The 25,438-nt window shown below is 36.0% G+C and overlaps 1 protein-coding gene across 1 annotated transcript; it reads left to right on the top strand.

Moving 5' to 3' along the window:
• The first annotated feature begins 265 nt into the window (after positions 1 to 265).
• LOC126765198 (PHD finger protein 14) lies at positions 266 to 7,581 on the top strand. The gene is made up of 3 exons (XM_050482804.1): positions 266 to 1,769; positions 5,068 to 5,911; positions 5,974 to 7,581. The coding sequence occupies exons 1-3, from the start codon at positions 348 to 350 to the stop codon at positions 6,801 to 6,803; spliced, it is 3,096 nt and encodes a 1,031-aa protein (XP_050338761.1). The 5' UTR covers positions 266 to 347; the 3' UTR covers positions 6,804 to 7,581.
• Positions 7,582 to 25,438: the final 17,857 nt, after the last annotated feature.

The following is a 25,438-nucleotide window of genomic DNA, read 5'->3' as shown; positions in this document are numbered from 1 at the left end:
TCTGATGTATAATTCAATTTATTCTTAAATAAATAATCCAGACTATTTGCTTTTTCCAACTACACTATTATTAGTAGCTTTTGCCCAGTATTTTGACTAGATTCGATTTAATTGGAAAAACTTCTACTTCTCGCACATACTAGGTAAGAAAATAAGTATGATATACATATTGGTGCTCGATAATAATTTCTTAATCGTGTAACATCAGGGTTATATAATTTTTATTTGAAACGGGCAGCTCTATTTTAGGAGTATAAAATATGTACGTAACTCAGTTTATTTAGTTTCTGTTTATAGATCAAATTGATTTGAATGGTTTTTCATTGTTTGATTTCGTTAAAACTAAAATGTCATTTAGACGGATAAGGCAGCCAAAAATGACAACTCAAGCTCTATTAGATTTCGATTTAGGTGAAAGTTCTTCAGATAGTGATTTTCGTATAGAAGATCATGACAGTGACGAAGATCCTGATTCCAATGATGACGGGAATTCCTCAGAAAATAGTAGTGAAGAAAATGAAAGTGATTCAGATGATTTGTATAAAGAGCATTATAGTGATAATTCTCACAAAAATATAAAACAAAATGAAAATGAAGACTGCACAAATCCCGTATTTATGGGCAGTAAGGAAATATGTAAAGTGTTACAGAAACTAGATACAAATAGATTTATTGAATCTAAATTACCCGCAAAATCAATTTGCTGTGTTTGTTTAGGTGATCGTAGTGATGACTCAAATGAAATAATTGAATGCGATGGGTGTGGGGTGTCTGTTCATGAAGGCTGCTATGGTGTGAATGACAACGTGAGTATATCGAGCACTAATTCTACATGTTCTACCGAACCTTGGTTCTGTGAAGCTTGCCGTGCTGGCGTTTTAGAACCAAATTGTGAGTTGTGTCCGAATAAAGGCGGAATATACAAAGAAACAGATGTTGGAAAATGGGTGCATCTAATTTGCGCTCTTTATGTTCCTGGTGTAGCCTTTGGAGAAGTTGACCAATTATCTTCGGTTACTTTATTCGAAATGCCTTATAGTAAGTGGGGAGCCAAGGTGTGTTCTCTCTGTGAAACTCCTCGATTTGCACGTACGGGAGTATGTATTGGATGTGATGCTGGCATGTGCAAAACGTATTTCCATGTAACATGTGCACAAACTGCTGGATTCCTTACAGAAGCACATCACGAAGAAGCTGACGCTGCCGATCCATTTTTTGCACACTGTAAAGTGCATTCTGAAAAAGAAATGATAAAACGTCGAAAAAGAAATTACCATAATCTTAGATTAAACATGCAAGAGAAGCAAAAGGGGAAAAAACTGCAAAAATTTGATGATCCTTGCCCGGCACAGTTACGTATTCAACGTAAACTTTTGAAATATCAATCAAAGTATTCACATAGCAAACAATTGAAACCAGTTCCATGGGTACCGACACAAAAAATGTCACGTCTACTTACTACTTCGGCTTCAGCTTGCAAGAGGTTACTGGCGAAAGCGGATATAATGGCAGTTGATGTAGAGCTATTAGAGCGTCAAGAAGCACAGATCGCTGCATTGACAGATATTCGTAAGAAATGGCATATAGCTCCAGCATTTAGTGTGGAATTTATTGGATACTATTTGGATAGAATTTCACGAACACATGAGCTTAAATTGCAGCTTTCAGATATGATGGAAAATAATCTGAGTCTATCTAATGAACAGGATTTACTTCGCACTACCTATGACGCCAGGCTAGATATGAACAAGGATTTAAAATCTAGACAGGTACATATACATATATACATTAGGGTGTCCGTTATTTACCAAATTGATTATTTTTGACGAGACGCCCCCTAAACTTTTAGTTTTCCATCTAAAAAAAAAATATCAGACCATAAAAAGTCCTTAATTTTCATAATAAACCTTGCCCCAAACACGATACATTTCCCATGGAAATTACATGGGATTTTGCCACTTTTTACGAATATTTTGTTTTCTCTGGAGCTTTCTCGTTTGTAGGAATAAAAAGGTCATATTCTTGTACAGAATTGAATACTCTACAAAAAAAGACTTGGCAATTTTTCGATAAACTCACTCCTTTAAAAGTTATTCAAGGTTAAAATTAACTTCTGGGTAATATGCAAATGTAACTAAGGAATGTTTAATAAAGGAAATCTGATGTTCTCAAATGGTTTAAATTTGATTTGATTTGCAAATTTTTCTTATTTTTTATCTTAAAACTATAGGCATAATATATTTTTTAGAATAAACAATTGAATTTTACAAAAAAAAATTTCAATATGCCGTAAAAGTTCGAAAATTCCAGAAATTACCCAGAAGTTAACTTTAACCTTGAATAACTTTTAAAGGAGTGAGTATATCGAAAAATTGTCAAGACTTTTTTTGTAGAGTATTCAATTCTGTACAAGAATATGACCTTTCCTACAAACGAGAAAGCTCCAGAGAAAACAAAATATTCGTAAAAAGTGCAAAAATCCCATGTAATTTCCATGGGAAAGGTATCGTGTTTGGGGCATGGTTTATTATGAAAATTAAGGACTTTATATGGTTTTATGGTTTTTTTTTAGATGGTAACCTAAAAGGTTAGGGGGCATCTCGTCAAAAATAATCAATTTGGTAAATAACGGACACCCTAATATATTTTATACATTTAAAAAATATAAAATTTATGCTTTATTCGATACCGTTCTCTTAGGTTAGAGTTCAGGACTTAAATTTATTGTGATTTTGTGGTCAGGTATATAATTTTTGGTGGTCGGCATATTTTTTCAACCCTTTTTCGGAAATTTTAAGGCATCAAACACAAATTTTTGGGACATATTCAATATGTCTGCAACTTTGATTTACATGTGTCCCATTCCTTGCAAATTTTGAACGCCCAATCTTTCCTCCTTTGAACAATATTTTGCTCGGCTAATTTTTTTACATAATCTCGTAATTCATACAAATACTCATTCCACAGATCTAACTAAGTTAATATAACAACTTATTACACTTTTAATTATTCTAATCAGGATAAACATTTTTCTGTACCCTTTTGTGCTATATAAAATGCACCTACATATGTATATACCCTTCACAAAAGTAGTATAAGTTAAAGTTTTCTAGTTTTAGATAGATAGATAGATTATTAACGACGTAATGCACCGCGACCTAGGGTCTATTGTGCCCTCTCCTATATCACATGACTTCCCAAAGTTCCAGCAGCCTGAATAGTTCCAGGAGTTTGCAGGGCGATATTGAGATGATGTGATCCCTGCTAATGTATATGGCACCCAGGGCCTTAAGCCTTCTTCTGCTGATTGCTGTACAATCGAGAATTAGGTGTGTTGGTGTTTCCTGTTCCAGGTCGCTGAAACGGCAGTTAGCACAACTATGCAAGAAGGCTGAATTTGTCTCTGGGGGAGGTTAATTAGTTGAGCTTGACTATCGCTGAGAATGTCTATGCGGTGGTTGCGATAGTTGCGGCGGAAGTTGATTTCTGCGCACTGACATATGGCAAAAACTTCAGCCTGAAAGTTACTTGGGAAGCATCCCATTGGTATGGACAGCTTAGTACGCGGTCCCGCAATACCTGCCCCAATACCTTCCGGTGTTTTTGAGCCGTCAGTGTACCACTGGATGGTACTGTCTTCCAGCCGCATTTCCAGCGTGGAATCGCTCCACTCCGTTTTGCTGCCCAGAGTAATTCTGTAGTTCCTTTTGAAATTAATCCTCTTCGTGGTGCCGTCCTTCGGGAGGAGGTCCAGCGGTGTACTTTCCGCTAGTGCCTCCATCTGTCGAGAGGACATTAGCTTCCTTCTTCCGCAGCCCACTGCTGACATTAGCAGCATGGTATGTTTTGCTACTTTTTTTTATCACCTGATGCAGCGGTGTGAGATCCAGAATGGCTTCCACTGCCCCCGTGGGGCATGTGCAAATTGCCCCCGAAGCACAGACACAGGCAAGCCTTTGCAGCTTTGATAGTCTACGGACCACCGAAGACTGCGCTGCCTTTGCAGCCCAGGCAAGCGCTCCATATATGTATGTCGATAGGCCTTACAATCATAGTACACAGCCATCTCATTGTACCGGGCTTGCATCCCCAGGATCTGCCGTCCAGACGTCTGCATATCTTAAGTGCTTTCTAGTTTTAATGTCACATCGTATCCGAATTAACCCTGGTCGAGACCAACGGTCTGATACACTTAGTCGAGACCAATGGTGCTTGGCTAGGCCAAGTGGTGTTTACATACATTTGTATGGAAATACGTGTTGTATTTACGATCTTATATGTACAATATAAATACATTTTTGAAATTTCTTACCTCTCGATTTGGTTGAAATCAAATTGACTGCCTTGTCCACGGTTAGGTAATTTAAAGGGCTTTCAGGAAATGTATAATTTGCCCCCCAAGGCCCCACCGGGGGCGTGGCAATAGGCGAAAATGGGTTTCCACCATGTCCCCCATTTTGTTTCACTACAGTTGGGGGGGTATGGGGCCGGGGGGATTAAAACTATTTTGGGAGTTAGTTCACCCCTGGGGCTTTCAGGAAAGCCCTCAACCTCCCCTCTATCCCTACCAGGGGCGTGGCAATAGCGTTCACAAAAAATGTAACATTTTGAGAAAAATTACATTTTTCTTAACCTTTAAAACGCTCTAGCGGCTACAAACCAATTTGGACATGTAGCGAACATGAAAACAGATAAATCAACCGTGCGAAGTGATAGAAACATACCAAAGTTCATATATTTTCATACAAAATATATGGGGTGTAGCCAAGCACCATTTGTGCACTAAGGTGTAATATTATAATATCCTTTTTTCTTCCTTTTCGATACGACATCCTTGAATTTTTGTTCTGAATTCTATAGACAATAAAATTCTAGGAAGCTACCTGGAAGCACAAGTCGTTTGCTACACTCTAAATATATTTAAATAACATTTAAAAACAAGATATGCCTGGTCAGACCCGAGGGTCTCGATGAGGGTTAAGTCCTTTTGTATTTCACAAAACCATTCTATTTTATGTTTTATTTTCAACATTGAATGTGATTTTACATTAAAATATTTATTTTTAGGAATCGTTAACTACTACAATTTCTCAACTTCACAAAGAAATCAACTTTATGTGTCCTAATAAAATATTTCCCAGTCCATCAAATATTGGACATGCTCATTACGAATCTAATAAATCAGCATCAACGCCACCTAGCAGACCGATCTCAGTTCCTACAGCCGCTGCTCTTAAAATGGGGGTGGGATTCCCTTTAGTTCATCTTGGCCCGCCTGGAACTAAAGTAGACTCCATACGTCTGCTAAGCACACATGCAAAGTCTTCGCCAATTGCTGGTGGAGGAGCGTCATCAGCACCAAGTACACCTACGTTAAACGTGCAAACATTCGAGTGTGGAATATGCAAACGCACTACTGATCAACACCTACTAGCGAAATGTGATACTTGCAAATTACACTATCATTTAAGCTGTTTGAATCCACCATTGACCCGTCATCCAAAGAAGTCTAAACTCTACGGTTGGCAATGTTCTGAATGTGATAAATCAGAAGATTCTGAAGATGTTGCTGATATGCCAAAAGGACCGCGTAAATCGCGAACACGTTTTAACAAAGATGGTTCTATTATTGCTTTACCGGAGTCGGAAAGCGACAATGGGCCAACACATAAAAGACGGTCGATAGACACCTTACAATTTACAAAAAATCTTACAAAAAAAAATAAACCTAACAATTCATTTTCAACTTCGAATAAAAGTGATGAAAATAGCAAAACTACACCCAAGATGTATGTGTCATCAACGTCCATTTTGGGGAAAAAAAGTAAATGCTATGTTCCTCTGCAAAATATTAAAAAAGCAATTAAGTCACCAGCACAGCAAACTCAGTCTCCCGTATTGAATAAAAACAGTAAGATTTTATAGTAAATTGAAATGAGTTAATTTTGCTTATATTCTTTGTTATCATTTCAGTAACCCAAATAGTTCATACGTCACTTTCTGATGAACCTTTGCTACTGGTACTACCATCTGTCACTACAACCCGCGAAATAGTTTCTATCCAAACTCCTGATCCAGACCCCTTAGCATTACCGGTGAATACTAATACTACAATTCCATCTATGGAAGATTTGTCAGATCCTATTAAATCAGGAAGAAAACAAAAGCGTAAAGACAAACATAGGAGTAAGCACATTATTTCATCAGATACTGAAAAATCCCCAATCAAAGAGCATAAACGTAAGCGCAAAAAAAAATTACATGGTCATGATATAGAAAACCCACAAGAAAGCATTCCGAAAATAAAAATTAAATTTAAAACATTGCCATTGCCTGGCGAGGTGACTCCTGAGGCTCAGTTTTTTTATGTATCAGCGGATATGGTACGTTCGGCTGAAGAAGCATCACGGCCAACTTCTGTAGAAACTGTAGAAGATTCAGCACCAGTTTTGGTGGAGAAAAGTCCTGTAGGGAGAAGTAAATCGGAAACAATGATTAATTCGCCGGAATTAAGTGTTACGAAAACACCTATTACTCGTAAAACTAGCCCAAGGAAAACAGCTGGTAAAAGGAATTCACTGTTATCTCATTCTAAATCAACAACAATCATACAATTACCTTCAAGTATTGTCTGTTGCATTTGTAAAGAAGTGGGTTCTGGCGGTAATGCTGTAACATGCGATGAGTGTCATAAACACTATCACTTTACGTGTTTGGATCCACCATTAAAAAAGACACCAAAAATACGTGGTTATTCTTGGCACTGTGCTGATTGCGATCCCACAGATGAAGAAAAAATATAAAAATACATTATCTTTTTTAGATTAGACATTAACTTTTTGATATATTAGGGGTATTCTCTTGCTCTTGCAAGATTGCAGATTGCAAAAATACTATACCGAAATATACAAGAGCACGAGAGCACCCATTGCAGAATCTAGTGATATATGAATGGCTAATTCGGTCAATTTGTTGTGAATGACTATTAAGCATGGCTATTGTGAATTGGCGCACCTTCTGCATACATTTTTAAGAAAAAAAACTGTAACAAATCTTTAAAATTTAAATAGAAATAATAAAATCCATTTAAAACTTATCTTCCTCAACAATTTAACGACGTAATATGTCTTTATGTAAAATGGCAACTACAACAGGGTTGCAATTATATTTTTGCGTAACATTGCACGCAAATATACATAGGTTTTGGTCTGACATATTTTACAGCCCTTGCAAATATTTTTCTGCGTGTGTTTGTTGTTGTGCCGTTGTAAATCTGCAATTCTTGCACCGTGCACCGGGTCTTGCAAGAGCAAGAGAATACCCCTATTGTAATATTCAAAAGAGCTTGAAACTAACTTATTTTTGCTAAAAAATCATGACCAGTGATCACTAAAGATACAAAAATCAACACCTTACGTATACCAGATTGAAATTCTCTACCTTTAGTTATGAATGATTTTTTAATAAGATCATCGATATTCGGAAAGTTCATTTAATATCAAATTTGAATGTAATACTTTTTATTGTTTGTGTGTTCTAAAAATAAATATTTGTAAGCCTATTATGAAAGGCAGCTTTGTATATTATACTTGTCATTTACCTTGGCTACTAAAAGGGGATTTTGTATTACGTGTAGTTACTGACATCACTATAGCACATATGTATAACTGGTTCAAAATTTTTCATTCGAAAAAATTCTTATACGAACTTTTAATACATTTGGGGTACTCACAACCCATCGTAAAGCATCGTAAAATTATAATTTTTTACACTTGTTTAAAAAAATTGTTGTTGGATTTCATACAAAAATGAGTTTACACATTTACAATTCTCAATGCTATGTATTCGAATCGTTATAACTTATAACTTTATGAGACTTGTGAAAACCTTAATTGTAATCTTTCTAAAAAAAAGTTTATTGAAGTTCTTATTTTCTTGTTTTAATTGTTCAATTGACTTACTTCTAGCCCCTGTGCGAAAATGTATTATTTAGTGCTTTTCGATCCTTGTTTCCTGTATACACGGTTTTAGGAGATAAAGAATAACGAAGCGGGTTCAACTCCCGACTCTTAGTAAGTATGAACAAAATTACATACGCTATAAACAGCTTTTTGTCATTTAAAGCAGATGGGATTGTTCCCATAATAATGTAAAAACTAAAGGAACCAATGGTTCTAAGGCTTGATAAAAAAGGGAATGTTCGAGTCTCAATCACCGGCAAAGGTCTGTCAACTCGGCACCATGCCTCGGAATTACTTCAGAAATGTTTTCTGCCGCTACAACAATAACAACGTAAACATTTCGCAGTATTTGGTTTGGCTACAAAAAAAACAACGTCAAAATTTTGCAGTATTTAGAAATGTGATTTCAAACCTTCGTGCAATACAAATTCTGAAATTTCATGAGTCCAAAACTCTAAAAATCGGCATTGGTTAAATTTAAGACGAAAGAATAAAGTTGAGCGAAATCGCTGTTTATTTTAGTTTATAGTTAAATAATACCCTTATTAAAGTTTAATATATAATATAATATATGTGACCTGGTCTACGAAAAGGGAGCTAACGTGCGAAAACTAGTTTTCTGGGAAAAGCTGTTAAAAATAATCGTCAGTTTCTCGTTATCTCATTAATTGTTCTCCTTTTTTTGACACCTAAGCCCCCTTTCCGTAGACCAGGTCACATATTATATTAAATGTCGTTTCCTATTTGCATTAAATAGGTTAAGTATCAGCTGTGAATCTGCAGACGAACAATAAAGTTGCAATAATGGTGCAGTGGATGCAATGGAGCAAGTAAATGCTCGAACATCTCCATGTAGTCCGGTCAATTTAGACATAAAAATAGTGATGAAAGAAAGAAAATTCGGTGAAGTTGAATTTTGTAGAAACCTTAGGTTTACCATAAAAAATAAAGTGTCAAAAATCCCCATCGATCTCATGTGTGCTAAAGAAGTTATTCGGGTCAAAGGTCAAAATTTTAGGTTTTTTTTTTATTTTACTCAAATACGGTTAGTTTTATCGAAAAAGTACCCCAGATCAAAGTTGTAGATCTTAAAATTCCTTTAAAATAGTACCTATGATTTTTTTCTAAGACCCACCATTTCCCAGATATCGCGCTTGTAAGAATGGCACGATTCCGATTATGTACGGATAGGGGAGCTTCTCCAGAGGAGGAATATCCAAAAATAATGTAAAAATAACTAAAATTTTTTAAAATAATCACGTTTCAAAATTCAAAAATTTGCACTAAGAAAACATGTGATTTTTCTCTGTTTCACTAAATTTTTTACTCTGTATATTTAAATACACACTCTATGCTTTGAAATAGGCTCACATTTCACATTTATTTTGCAATTTTTCAGCTAAATTTAGTAATTTAAAAATCACTTGTCAAATTCATGGCTGAAAAGTTTAGATTGTTTATATTTACGACGAAAACCAGATTGGCCACACCTTAAAAAACCAAAAGTGAAGGATTTTCAGCGTTTTCTTTTTTCTTTATTAACTATAAAAAAACTATAAATAAGATTTTTCAAGCTAAAATTGAATATGTGAACACTTTTCCATATACATACATATATGAATAATATCTAATTTATAATTAATTAACACAGATAAGAAAAATCGTGTGATAATGTTATAATATTATATATGTACATATGTATATGATTGTAATATAATATTTTTATATACATATTATTATTGGTTTCGCATTTTTAAGACTTCTATTTCTATTATTAGCAAAATAGGCATATTATAATGTAATATCATACATTACACTATCACCTAGAACTTATTATGAAATTGGCGGCCATTGGTCTCTCTCTAAAAAAATAACCCTGGCCGAGCGAATACCCGGGGTGACTGAAGTACTTTCGCGTAGTACTCCTTTCTGCGTTAAAAAAAAAATAAATATATTGACTTTTTGTTATAAAGTGGTTAAAGTGGTTATGTTTTTTGGTTATCATGCACTCATATTGAAACAAAATTTGAATTTTCGTACTGTACTGCATACTTTACACTTTATTACGCAATATTATTATATAGTATTACTTATACATATGTACTATATATATAATATTATTATATAATATTACTAATACATGTGTAATAATTTAAAAAAGAAAATATCCATATGCATGAAAAGAGGATTTTGTGCGAAAAAGAGGAATTTCAGCGAATTGCCTTATCATCACATGGCAGCGCTCCATTTCGTCGTAATTTTTGGTAAGAAGCTATTTCATCACATTAAACACACTTTATTCACATTTTTATCTTCAAATTAATAAACAACCTGCTAAAAGTGTAAAATGTGGATTTATTTAAAAGATTATAGTGTAATTTAATTAATTTGAAGATAAAAATGTGAATAAAGTGTGTTTAATGTGGTGAAATAGCTTCTTGAAATGTTCGAATTTTGCGAATTTTTGAACGTTAAGGTCGAATATCTCGTAAACTAAGCGTTTGCGGTATCTATTTTTTAATCAGGAGGACTTCCTCTTTCCAACGGTACCTTCAAATCGCGGCACCAAAGAAATCGGAATTGTGCCGTAAGAATCCCCTTCTACATAATGTGCTCACATTTCTACACCATCTGTGAGGTAGTGTACTCGGCGCGCCTTTTTAACGTGGTTTCCCCGGTAGGCCTATACCACGAACCTTTTTGACGTTATTTTCAGGAACAATACTTATTTAATAGTATTAAAATTATTGAGTTTAACTTTCGTCCTAATTTCTTTTTGTTTCTTTAATCTGACTCATATTCAACTTCAACAATCAGGTTTTCTTCTTCCTGTTGCTCAATATTCAGAAATTGTTGAAATCATTTGGCACTACAACCTTTCTTGCAATTGCAAAAAATAGTGTTGAGAAGTTTTTTTGGAGCAGGGGGCAATAAAGGGGTAAAATTTAGAATAGCATCCCCGGATTTCGGGGATAAAATGGGTATCAGTGGAAAGGTGACGTTCTCCAGATCACGAAAATATATATATGTATATAGTTGCCGCTGACTTATTGTTTTAAAGATATTTGCATTTAAAGTTGAAAAATTGGCAACTTTTACATTGATAATTTGTATATTGTGAGTAACTGTTTTAGTATAAAGCTTTATTTACAACAAATATTAAAAAAATTAATATGCAGAAACGTTAGAGTGAAGTGCTAGTACGTGAAAAGTGCATAATATAAGTGAAATAGTTACTCACAATATACAAATTATCAATGTAAAAGTTGTCAATTTTTCAACTTTAAATGCAAATATCTTTAAAACTATAAGTCAGCGGCAACTATATATATATATTTTCGCGATCTGGAGAACGTCACCTTTCCAGTGATACCCATTTTATTCCCGAAATCCGGGGATGCTATTCTAAATCCCAGCCGGATAGTTATACTTGTTTTTTGCTTCGTGTATTTTTCACAAATGTTTAATATCTGTATTTATCTATGCAAGTTATTTTTTTTGGAGCTCCGTAAACCGCAAGAAGAAACCGGACTCCTTCAATAATTAGTCTTTGAGGCGAAGAATTAATTTCTGTAAAAACTTTTGCGCAATCAATCAAATCTTTTTTTTAAACAATTTTAATACTGAATTTTTGTCCCTTCTGAACATTGCAGATAAGACGTCGCAGCCGGTTATCGCATGTAAAAATAAAATATAGTTCTGGCCTTTTAGGAAAGCCGATAAACTTTTGGAAGAATATATTTTTGTCCGTTGTTACGCCCTCCCAGGTTTCAGAAAGTAAATAAGTTTGGCTATGTTCGTAAATGCCGATTGCATAACAAACAGAACGTTCAGAAATGCCAATATTGCAGCACTGCAATAGTCAAGCGTTCAAAAAGACAACACTTCTATCAGTTGTCACTCATAATTTCTATCAAAAAATTGTTTACTGCATTTAACTACGATGTCTGACGAAAAGTAAGTGCAAAACTGTTTTATTTTAATTTTTGTATTAAAATTTAGTTAAATTATGTTAATAATAATTGTATAAATTATTATTTTTAAATTTTTAGTGAAAATCTCAGTAATGCGGAGACACAGTTATTGATGAGAGTACGGTTGAATATGGAGGACGAGTTTAAATCGGGTAGAAGGAAAAAAAATGTATTGTGGTAGAAAGTTGTGATCGAAGTTAAAAATGTAAATGAAAACAATAAAAATTAAAATGAAGTTCATCAGAAAAAGTAATAAAAAAAAATTATTCAAATAAAGGAAGGTGAGGTAAAGTAAATTTTTTATGATGAAAACAGAGTAGTAAAATAGTTTCTTCTATCGATTCCATTGATATCATCTGAATCAACGGGTGCAACTTGAATTCCTTCGATTTCATTGTTGGTTTCCATATCGGCGTGTGTTATTGCATCGTTAATATGTTCAAAATAACCTCTCTTATTTATGATAAAATTGTATAAGATAGCGCAAGCGAGTATTACATTAAATGTGGCTTTAATGCTCGAAGCTTCAATATAATTTAAAATTTTAAACTGTTTCTTAAAAATCCCGAAAGTTTGTTCTATAAATACTTTCTCTTTTAAAAGACAAACATTTGTACCTACAAATTTTTCTTTTTGACTTCAATACCCTTCTTTTTCTTAAATTTAAAGAAAATCTATCATTTCTTTGCTCACAAATTTCGTCTAGTGTTAGATTCAGCAAAATTTCCATTTTAGTATTATACGCGTTCAAAAATGCAAACAAATGTATCTGCAAATTGTCAAAAATTGTATAAGAAGTATCAAACGTCAAACTTGCAGTGTTGCTACTGTTGCTTATGCTGCAAGTCATGATGCATTTACGAACATAGCCTTTATCAGATGGAGTCCTTGCAGTGAGTAGTACTACAAGTAACAAATCCTATCATTTTCACCCACACATACGCAAGCGAAAGCTTATAGAATGACAGAAATTACATTAACAGCCCTATTCTCATGCCCTCACAAAAGTCACCAACCTCACTACAGTGATGTTTCTCACTATAGTGAGGGTTACCTTATTCTGGCAAAAATTCAAAAGCTCAAATGCTCACTATTATCACAAATATCTGTGACGTGTGAAAGCAGTCATCATAATAAAAAACATCTGTGTTTGTTTTATTTTAAAACAATATTTGACATTTTTTAAAAAATATTTGAGTGTTATAATTACCATGGAGGAACTGTTCTTTGTGTATGCGGCAATTGTTGAGGAGGAGGAATCGGGCGGTATTGCGAGACAAAAGCGATTGTTTTAGTATGCAGGACACAACATTTATTAATACATTTCGATTCCCAAAATCGCTATGTAAATTACTTATAAGTGAATTGGTTCCGCATGATGTTCAGAAGTCAAATATACCTTTTGATCTGCGTTTCCTGGCGTGTTTGGATTTTTACGGGCATGGCTCTTACCAAAAATTCGTTGGTAATAGTTATATGCTCTCTATGAGCCAGTCCTCTGTGTCTAGAGCTCTGCACTTTATTTCGAAATTAATTATGGATGTTAAGGGCAGTGAAATTTATTTCCCTTCAAGCGCGCAGGATGTTTCAGATACAAAGAAGGGGTAAGATAAATAAATAAATATAAATAAATAAATAAATTTTCTCTTAAAGATTTTGCACGAAATTTGGGATCAAGTACACAATCGGCGCAATCGATTGTACTTATATTGGGATTGTTTCACCCTCAAGCACATACGCATACATATCTTTATTATCCATTTGTGTTTTTGTTTGTTTATTTTTATTAAAACAGCTGTTTGACAGCAAAAAGCTTTTTTCCTCACGTGGTGACTTTTTTAAGCTTTTTTCTTATGAGGTTTGAGCAAGAATAGCCTCACAAAATATGCCTCACAAGAAATCTCTCAAATATTTCCTCTCAACTCAGTTGAGAGGTTTTTTCAGAATAGGGCTGTAAGAATGCCATAGAATGAGAGAGACTCAGGGCAAAAGGCCAGGTACTTCATTAGGGTTTCCTAAATATTCTATTACTAAAACGGCCAACTGCCTTAAAAAAGGCGAGAGTGTGTTGCCGTGTTATGCTATATAATTTATTACTTTAAATACGCTTTTGTTAAATTTTCAAATATTTTTCGATTATTAAAATTCATAGAGATTAAATTAACCCAGTTTTGATTAAAATGTTATTTATTGTTTCAAAATATTAGTAAATCTTTTCTATTTTATTAAAAATATTTGAAGAAAATATCTATTTTGGTTTAAATTATTACAACTAGTTTTGTTTAGGTTTGTATATATTATATGGGCGATAAAAGAAATATCGGTAACGCGCCTATACTACAACCTGTACTATTCTTAAGTCCTTTTCTTTAAATCTCTGTGCCGAAAAATCAACTAATCTCAGCTGTTGACGACCATATGATTCTTTTGTTACTTGTATGTTTCTACAATGACATCGGCGTCATCTGGAGCTTGTTTCACGACAATATTTTCAGCTGTTAATTTCTCAATCAGCATAGAAATAAAACGAGATTTATTATTAATATTTCCCAAAACTTGTGGTTGGTTTACTGGCACTGTCCTAGATTCATCAAACATTATATCGGAACCTGAGGATGTTTTAGCAGTACGACGACGTTGTTCTGCAGAGTTTTTGTTTTTTCTTGTGTCACTACAGCCATCAAATTCTACTGTCACTGTTTGACCATAATGCCTACATAAATACTGCACATATTTTTCAAAAATTACATTGAAGGTTTCTTCTCGATCCCACACAACATGATGTAGTAGATATCCTCCATCAATAATATAAATAGCGTTTGTACAATCAATCTCAGCATTAACTGATTGAAAGCAATCGTAAAGAGCCGACTTCATTGTTTTTACGCATTCCTACTGCATCGAAAAGTGATAACGGGTAAGGGGCTAAGTCATGCGCAAAAAATTGTTCAATCTCATCCTCGATAGTCTTAGTAACACTCTTTCGTTGAAATAATAATACTGGATCTATTGGTACTTCTTCTTCGTGAACTTTCATAGCGCTACTCGCAGCTAAAAGTGGACGTACTTTTTCTATGGGTTTCAGTTTTATCTCATTGAAAGTTCTTCTTCTTCTTAATTGGCGTAGACACCGCTTACGCGATTATAGCCGAGTTAACAACAGCGCGCCAGTCGTTTCTTCTTTTCGCTACGTGGCGCCAATTGGATATTCCAAGCGAAGTCAGGTCCTTCTCCACTTGGTCCTTCCAACGGAGTGGAGGTCTTCCTCTTCCTCTGCATCCCCCGGCGGGTACTGCGTCGAATGCTTTCAGAGCTGGAGTGTTTTCGTCTATCCGGACAACATGACCTAGCCATCGTAGCCGCTGTCTTTTGATTCGCTGAACTATGTCAATGTCGTCGTATATCTCGTACAGCTCATCGTTCCATCGAATGCGATATTCGCCGTGGCCAATGCGCAAAGGACCATAAATCTTTCGCAGAACTTTTCTCTCGAAAACTCGTAACGTCGACTCATAGGTTGCTGTCATCGTTCAAGCCTCTGCACCATATAGCAGGACGGGAATTAGCGACTTACAGAGTTTGGCTTTTGTTCGTCAAGAGAGGACTTTACTTTTTATTTGCCTACTCAGTACGAAGTAGCACCTCTTGGCACGAGCAATCCTGCGTTGGATTTCCAGACTGACATTGTTGGTGGTGTTAATACTGGTTCCTAAATAGATGAAATTTTCTACAACTTCAAAGTTAAGACTGTCAACAATGATGTGAGAGCCAAGTCGCGAGTGCGACGATTGTTTATTCGATGACAGGAGATATTCCGTCTTGCCTTCGTTCACTGCCAGACCCATTTTCTGTGCTTCCTTGTCCAGCCTGGAGAAAGCAGAACTAACGGCGCGGGTGTTGAGGCCGATGATATCAATATCATCATGCAGCTGTACGTAAGGAGTTTGACATGCCGTCCCGCAGTTCCCTTATACCGAGTCGTTGACGAGTGCTCTCAGAGAGCAGGAGTTCAAGCCGAGTAGCAAATCGTTCGACTGTCTGTTGTGACTGCAGCTTCTCGACGTCGAACCATCTTTGTGTTTTTTGACGTGAGTTTTTTGCTGCACAGAGGCGGGTGCGAATCTTGGCTGCAACAAGATAGTGGTCCGAGTCGATGTTGGGACCTCGGAGCGTACGCACGTCTAGAACACTGGAGACGTGTCTTCCGTCTATCACAACAATATCGATCTTATTGGTGGTTTTTCGATCCGGAGACAGCCAAGTAGCTTGATGTATCTTCTTGTGCTGGAATCTAGTACCACAGATAATCATATTTCGGGCTCCGGCGAAGTCAATCAGCCTCAACCCATTTGGGGATGTTTCGTCGTGGAGGCTGAATTTACCGACTGTTGTGCCAAATATACCTTCTTTGCCCACCCTGGCGTTAAAGTCGCCAAGCACGATTTTGACATCGTGGGGGGGGGGGGGGGGGGGGGGCAGCTCTCATAAGCGCCCTCCAAGCGCTCATTGAAGGCATTTTTGGTCACATCGTCCTTCTCTTGCGTCGGGGCGTGGGCGCAAATCAGCGATATGTTGAAGAACATCGCTTTGATGCGGATTGTGGCTAGACGTTCATTCACCGGAGTGAATGATAGTACGGAGTCTCCCTCCCACCACGAATCGAACACCAAACTTGCCCTCCTTTATATGTCCATCGCATTTCTTGGACGGCGGTGATGTCAGCCGTTATTTTCACGAGGACATCAACCAGATGGGCAGCGGCACCTTCCCAGTTAAAGGTCCGGACATTCCAGCCGCATGCCCTAATATCGTAGTCCTTATTTCGTTTGCCATGCTCGTCATCAGAAGGGGGGTCTCTCATCCGAGGCAGTTGGTAATCTTTCATTGGGGGGGCTTTTTACGTGGCGGGTCCCAAACCCAGCGCACAACCCTATGTAGGGGATGTTTCGCCTTCTCACTTTAGCTCGCCTTCGAACGGATGTTCTTAGGCTACCCAGAGGATACTTGGTCAAAGACCGGAAGTCGTGAACTGCTTGAGCCATGTGTAAAAGAATCGTTTCTGGGCACTCCCAAGTGAATCTCTATTAGCGAACTTTCCTCACTTGCGTGAACTTCTACACATGATTCCATCCTCCTCATTGAAAGTTAGACCAGTCATTTTAGACATCGAGGCAATTCCAATTTCACGAGCATTATGACAATTAATCTTATCATCACCAACAACTCCTGAAGCAATAGATATGATTTGTTAATTTTGGGAAAAGAGTCGTGTGATGAAAACCAGTCAAGAAGTATTTTAATGTCTTTAGCATCTTTCTTAACCCCCGAATCACTTGCATCTACATGCTGATCAGTCGTATCCGTTCGAACATTAGCAAGATCTTCCAACCCGTCACACACTGTGTTCATTGCATGCATTCCGTAAACCCATTTGCTAATTACACTTTTGTACTTCTTCCTCGGGAAATACCTCCACCTGTTTTCATAGATTTCATCATTGACTGTTCGATTATCATATCTGTGGAAGTTCCACAACTAACCGAATGCCGAACAGTAAAGAAGCCTTCTGTAAACCTTTGATAAATACTAGGATCACTTACCTCTTCTAATTGAAGCATGTCCTCCAAGTACAAGTGCGCAAACTTAGCGTAAGGTTAATGTCCCGATGCATGGAAGTAAGGAAGCACTTATTTAATGCTGTTCAAATGAGCTTGCCAATCTCTATACGTTCAGCTCTTTTGAATTCTTTTGCAATGGACACCTTCCGGATATATTGTACCCATAATTGTGCAGTTGGTCCTCGTTTCTGATATTCTATTAATTTTGTATTAAATAAATCAAGTAAAAGCCCAGATATTTCTTCATCATCTTCAATATCATAGTATGACAGAGTTTTATTTAGAATATTTTCCATTGAAATTATAAGATCTGCATCCATAACATCATCAATAGCTAGTTCTTTTAATATTGCTAATTCCAAAGTGAGCTGATGTAACGTGTGAGCTCGAACTGCCCTCGCGTAAGCATGCCCATTAAGCATTTTCTCCAAAGACTTAAGTGCATAAATTTCAGAAAGTACTTCTTTTAAACCACTTTTTTGCATTATATAACCTATTGCGCCAAAAACTGACATTAACAAATAAATCTTCCCATTCTCACAAAAATCTTTGATAATTCCGATCCTTTAGGTGCAGCAGATACAATTTCACGAGCTTTTGCATACAGAGGTTGATCAAAAGTAATTACGCAAACTTTATGGTTATAATGTTTCTCATCTTCTAAAGCACAAAGTAAAGTTGTTTATATAGTAGTGTAAATTTTTGCAGGCTGTTGTACAAAGGGCAGAAATGAAATTTTTGATTTAGAAAAGTTTACAATATTGCTAGTCACTTGTTCAATGTAACCATTCCAACCAGGTAAAGGATAACTTTTGTATTTTCCATAGAACCACGTTACAACAATTTTTTTTAGAAAATGAACTTTTGTTCCATTTTCGTATTAAAAATTTCGGATATTTACTTTGCTATATCCTATTACGCCAGTATATTGATAAACCTGTATATCGTCACCTGAAATGCAAAATAACGTATCATCAAAAAATTAAAAATTGAGTTTTTTACTGATTACGATTCACCACATCATATTACATATGTGTCGCAAATTTTAAGCTTCTGCGATCAAAAATACCCAAGCTATAATAAATATTATTCAAAAAAACGTATCATCAAGTGCTTGATTTCGTTAAACAAAATAACGTATCATCACCCAAGTATGTAAATATAACAGAGAGTTTTTTTTTTTTATATCGAAGTTAGCCTTCATTTATTGTTTATGTTTATTTTTAGTGATTAAGTTAAATGTGCTTTGGTTAGTTTAAGCTATATCGTTGATCGAACGTGGACTACTATATACATATATGTAGTCCTTTGTGAGGCGATAGAAGAACTCCTGTGTTCGAACTTATAAATTAACAAAACGCTTCCCGCCAGGTGGGATGTCTGAAAGTATGCGCCCCCAAGTGATTAAGTCCTGACCTCCCTAACGCAAGACAGCCAAGAAGGAAGTGTTGAATTGGTCTGGTAGGATTCCCAGCCTTACTGCGTGGAAGCCAATAAGGCAATGACGTGTTTCAAGCCCTAAAACTAGGGAAAGGCTGCCTTACTGAGGGCAAAGAGATCACTTGATCTCATGCGAAAGATCTTGGGACAAAAGACTTTTTCAACAGCGTGTGAAAAAATTGTGGCCCAGCAGTAATAGAATAAGATACGGGAGCACAGATCCGCTCCCATTCTACCGATAGCGATTCTAGGGGACCTCTTCTTGCTAGCTCATGTTTCCTGCGATTCCGCTGTGGTCTGGCACTCATATCACTTTTATCATAAAGGCACTCGATGCTATTGATAGCGAGGTTAGGTCTTCGATCAGCTCTGAATTCTCTCATTCTTAATGAGTTGAAGGCTGGAATCGTCGCTCTGCTATCTGAGTCGATGGTCAATCCTATGAAGGAGGCTGCACTCCGGAGTAGTAAATCTACATTGCAATACTTAGGAAGTTGGAGAAACTGGAGTTGATAAAGAGCTCCTGACAGTAGACCCCTCCACCTTTAACCCAACCGTGAAGAAGCTCACTGTCCCTTTTCTCCAACAGCTTCATCCCACCCACAACTCCCTCGGTATATGGGTAGAGAAGGAGCCGCCAGAGTTCGGTTTAGCGACTCCATGATCCAAGTAATCAGACCCGGCGGTTTTAGGAATTCAGCAGCCTATTCTTTTGCAAAGTTTAACAATAACTAAGAAGAAGTGGCAACATCTGCAGGACCTAGAAGCTTTAATTCCAGCAGACTGTTATACTTTTATGATAATATACCTTTTGAATAATTAGTTATTTAATAAATAATAATTAAACGTTATCCTCATTTTTTAGCTTGAAATATTTAAATTTTTTCTAGTACTTATGTACATACTAATAATAAAAATAACATGAAATATGAAAAACTTGCAACTGCTTTTATTTAAAATTAAAAAAAAAGTATTAATTTTAAAATTTTTAATTTTTATACAAATTTAGATTGATCATACGTTATTTTGTTTCTGAAATGAAAATTCAAAATAACGTAAGACCCCTACTATAAAATTTGCTTAATTTTTTTATTATTTTTTTCTAAAATTTACTTATAGGTTCATGTTAATTCAGATTTGAAAATTGTGTTTCAATATCTCAAGTGGTTTTCTTTTTATACGGTTTTTTGCTTCTCCTGTAAACCTACGAAAAGTGATGTTACGTTATTTTGCATTTCAGGTGACGATATGTAGGTATATGAGCTTTGCTCGCAAAATTTTTAGCTGAAAGAACTTCAGTTACTCGCGGCATCGGCTCCTCTTGTAGTACTGACTCTTTGGGAGTTACAATTTGTATAATACCCATTATATGAAGCGTATTATTGCCGTCTAAGTTATTTAATCAGCATTATCTGCAACATATTGAACAAACGTGCAACTTTCTGGTGATAAAATGTGTGGTGGGCGACTAAAAACTGCTGCTGCTTCATAGTTCATAGTTTCACTGTAAAATGCGAATAAACCAAAGGATGAAAAAATTTGTATAAGACGTTTTGAACCAAACCGCCGATGGAAGAAAACTGAAAGGCCCAGTTGTAATTTAGATTTAAAGCTTCTAGGCCGAACAGCAGTCATTTTGCTATGACTAATATTTGTGCAGACTAACTTTAAATGATCCAAATTATGTCGCTTGTTTTTAAGAATTACTTGTTCAAAAAAAATATAATGATTCGGGAATACCGTTATTTATATATTAAAACATTCTAACCGGTGGCGGGTACATAGTATTATCAAACACACAGCTTTGGAAATCTTCTCGAATAATTTCTGCTGCAGATTTCAAAGTTTTTAACCGTTTTTCCTTGTCGTTTAAGTTTTTGTTATCAGACCAGGCTTGGCTCAAAATGTCTTGATAATTGTCTACAAAACAAATAAATGTTAACTTTCCAGGCTTCTCTGTAATAATAATCCTACTTTCATAATTTAGTTTCAATCGTATTTTGATAATCCTGTTTTCTAAAGTTACATTTTGACATACATTCTTCAATTTATCCTCCTTTGCAGAATTTATAGCCTCACTTTGAGGACGGCCCAATTTACCGCCATTATTAGGTCTCAGGAAGGATTTGTAACAACTGTCATGGAATTTTGCGTCAGCAGCGACTAAATCAAACTCAAAATTAATACGTGCAAAGACAGCTTTTGATACCTCATCTTTAGATCTACGATCTTTAGCTAATTTTAAAATGGAATCTTTGAATGTAAGAGCAGAAACTTTATGAATTTTCCGGCGATGATTAAGCGCTTTCTTCTTCTCTGCTTCGTCATCCGCTTCATCGCCACAAAATAAGCAGTGTTCTTTAAAACGAAAGCCGGACTCACTTACTAGCACTCTAGTACGAGGTGGACTTACTTTTGAATTACTGGCCTGTTCTTCCTCACGTTGTCTTTTAGGTGCAGAGGTTGAAGTTTTCCGGGTGTATTATTTTCTACAATCCACGTGCATTGTAACGGACTCTTGACTTTTTAAATAATCAGTAAACTCATCACTTCTCGCGATACCTGCATCGATTAAAGTTGGCGTTCCACGACTGACCACAACAGGTTCATCTTCAGTAAAGAGTTTATTACAAATAAAGCAAAATTTTGAAATATTGATCAGCACAAACTACAATGGTGAACGCTTGTAATAAATACGTATATTCACTTGAACTGCACGTTTTACACTACAAGAAGCAGGTACGTGAACAACACCACACGCACAAAGGGATAGCCAGATGTTATTCAAGGCATATTTTCATTTAAGGGACACAAGTAGGCATTTTTGCTTGCTTTACTACCTGAATATGTATATACGTGGCATATGTGTGCACATTATGTAGAAGATGAAATAGGTTCTATGGGGACTTTTGAAAATTTTTTTATGGTAAACTTAAGGTCTCTACAAAAATTCAGCTTTACCGGAATTTTATTTATTTCAATTGTCCAAATTGACCGGACTAATATATAAGGCCAGCATTCAACTATCCTACATCTCAAATAGCTGGAAAAGAGTCAAGGTGGTGTTTCACCATAACCGTGAGAAGAACACACGATAACGCAAAAAACTTTAAACATACAGGCCTCACTTCTTTAATGCGCGTAAAAATGGTTAGTTTTCCAATATTAACTGACGAATTGGTTCGAAATATAAAAAATATCGCGTATAACAAAATATACGCGCAAAAAAATATTCAAAAACAATACAATAAGTTTCAAATTTTAGACTTATGAATTATACATTCATTACAAAATAAAAAATGCAAAACAAAAACCATGTATAAAAGAGAAGAAAATAGAAAATAGGTAGATTTAATGAAAAAACCGTTGAATGCTGTTTAATCACTGTCATTATCCGTAGTGGAAATTATTCTTAGCCGCTTATTTTGATGGCCGGCACTGATATCACTAGAATTTGTATCAGAATCAATAGTAAGAACTATGGATTGATGTTCTGATTGACTAAGCATCTCCGACTGAGTTTGCACCATAAATTCAGTTAATTTTGTTTGAAAGCTCCTTTTTGGACCCAATAAATTCCGATGTAGTTCTTTATATCTTAACATGCAGAGACTCAATTCTTTTTGAAAAATTCATGCACGTTCGGCATCAGTATAATTTGCCACAAAATAATTTTCCAATTCTGTTGCTAGTTTAAGACCAAGCAAAAAACGAAAAAAAGCAATCGCGTTAAAGTGAGAAATTCGCGTAAAAAAGGAATTTGCGCTGCAAAAATAACCGCGTTAAAGTGAAATAGCGTAAAAAGAGATCGCGTAAAAAAAGGACTGAGTGTACTATCGCGGTGATCGCTGAAACAGAGGAATATTTTGAAACAAATTATCCACGACTTCGAAGTTATGATTGTCAACAGTGACCTGACAGCAAAATCGCGAGTGTGACGACAGTTTGTTTGATGACAGCAGATATTTCGTCTTGCCCTCGTTCATTACGAGACCCATTTGCTCCGCTTTTTTTATCGAGCCGGTGTGGTTGTTGAGGCCAATGATATAAACATCATCGACGTACGCCACTGTAAACTGTTATAGTAGATTGTACCACCTTTATTCAGATCTGCAGCTCGAATTATTTTCGCCAGGAGTAGATTGAAGAAGACGCAAGATAGGGAGTCATCTTGTCTTTTGGTATCATTGTCTTTTTGGTATTTACACAACCGTATTAGTTTTACGGGAATATCAAATTCAGACACAGCGGTATAAAGGCAGCCGCTTTTCGTGCTGTTAAAAAACAGCTTTGAAATCCACGAAGAGGTGGTCTGTGTCGGTGTGTCGACATTGTGGGGTTCTCCTTTTTGTGGATTGGGTAGAACACACTTAAATTCCAATTGTTGGTCATGCTTTCGTCCGACCATATTCTACAAAGAAGCTGTATGACCACCACGGGCACGCTTGCAGAGGTCCAGACTCAACCCAATTATCGACGGTTTTCAAGCATAACTCGCTACTGCTGCAATTTCATATTCGATATTAGTACGAAGTTCTTCAATCGTCGCTGGTTTATTGGCATAGACCAAAGACTTGACGTAGTCACGCAGGAAATAGTCGAACGGCGTCAAATCGTACGACCGAGGCGGCCAATTGCCTTGGCCATTTCACGAAATAACACGACCACCAAACTTGGTACTTAATAATTCGATTGTGACATTTGCATGTGTGGCTTTTGTAGCGGTAGTTTTAGGTGATATGTACAACTGTGAACGAAATTATTAAACGCTGTAGCAACATGTTGCAAGAGTATAAAAATAAATAAACAAAAAATTCAAGTACAAAATCTAGTTTTAAGAGATACGTACAACCGTTAGGTGAACAAAACTATAATACACTTTAGGTAGAACGTAACTTGCCAGAAACTCTCCGCAGTTCCCCTCCTCGTGGACCAGCCCCTGGGTACAATAAAAAGTTAATTGCGGTACCAAAATTTTCATATATATTGAGAAACACAGGCTCTACATATACTTAGAAGAAAATAAAGAAATTTTTTTTTACTTCGCTGGAAGTTGCAAATCGAATGAAACTGATGTGATTTCGTTTTTAAAAACAAAATTATTGAATTTATTTCGACATTGCTTTATTTCACATCAAAACAGATGCTTCAAGCAAGTGGCATTTGTTTTCAATTGTTATGTAAATACTTTATTATCCAAAAATTTTAATTTTCTCGAAGTAACATGAGCTGCCGTGAGAATATTGCTAAATAAGTAAAAGGGATTATTCAATTTCGAAAAAGTAACGCCACAAACTTAGGCATCAATAATTTATCTTTATCTGTAAAGGGAGTTCTATTAAAATGTCTCGCGGTTTGACGTTTATAAATGGCCGTTGAGAAAGATGAAGACATTTCATTAGGAAGAAGCATCGTGTCGCAAGTATTTAGTTGACTTAAACGAGGTTTCAGAAGGGATACTGTGTTGGGAATGGATTCAATTGGAAATACATGAGAAGGATATAATAAAATATAAGCAGAATTTCTTGGACGCATAACATAGCACACAGTAGGTGATTGATTGTTTCACATAAAATTGTATAGAACTACCTTCTTATTATTATTAAGAAATAGCAAAATTATGCTTAAATATTATATATACATATGTATATGAATTTCACAGCTATGACAATTTCCGGTCTCCAAAATATTTAGCCACACCCCGTAAGAGCCTAAAAAGAAGATAGAGTGCCTAGATAGAATTCTCATCATTGCGGTGAGATGAACTTTGCGAAGAGCAAGTTATTCAAAGGGCGACTTAGGTTTTTCTTTGGATCAAAAAACTTTAGATGTCGCACAAGCGCTGACTGAACTCACAGTTAACTAGATCCTGTTCAAGAATGCAGTAGACCAACAGAGTACTAACTTAGTCTGATGAGATTGAGTAAGAGTGCCCTTTCTCAGATCATTAGCTCTACAGTTTCCAGCGATTCTTCTATGAACAGCAACTAAACCAGTATGATAACTTTTAACTAACCATTTTACGTCTCCTCTATAGCACGGACGGACTGACGCCTATTCTGCTGTCACTGTGTTAATTTAGACATGATGGAAGTTCGCGAACAGCTTTCCACTTATCAGAGGACTGGTACATAAATGCAATACAATTTTCCACCGTTAAACTACCACCTAGTGCAGTTTCTAACTTTTCCCTTATGCTTCGAAACCTAGGCCAATGGAAAAACTCGTGTTCAGAGTCTTCTATGGACTCCGTATACATCGAAAAATACGGACTAACGTCATTTTGAAATTTGTTTAAGAAGAATCTGAACACCCATGCCCGCTTAATATTTGAGTCAGGTGGAAATCCAGTACCCCATGTTGTCGAGTTATCCCCGTATGGATGTAAGGTATAAGTCTGTGGGTCCACCGTCTTTTGATTGAGGTTTGCCACCATTGCTTCCAT

This window comes from Bactrocera neohumeralis, unplaced genomic scaffold (genome assembly GCF_024586455.1).
Source record: "Bactrocera neohumeralis isolate Rockhampton unplaced genomic scaffold, APGP_CSIRO_Bneo_wtdbg2-racon-allhic-juicebox.fasta_v2 cluster10, whole genome shotgun sequence".
Lineage (NCBI taxonomy): Eukaryota > Metazoa > Arthropoda > Insecta > Diptera > Tephritidae > Bactrocera > Bactrocera neohumeralis.
Note: the sequence above shows the minus strand (reverse complement) of the source record. Positions and strands in the feature narration are given on the sequence as shown.

Coding starts and splice junctions, on each gene's coding strand:
- LOC126765198 (XM_050482804.1), top strand. CDS start 348: ATGTCATTTAGACGGATAAGGCAGCCAAAAATGACAACTCAAGCTCTA. Junction 1,770..5,067: donor AGGATTTAAAATCTAGACAG/GTACATATACAT, acceptor ATTTATTTTTAG/GAATCGTTAACTACTACAAT. Junction 5,912..5,973: donor TCCCGTATTGAATAAAAACA/GTAAGATTTTAT, acceptor TTATCATTTCAG/TAACCCAAATAGTTCATACG.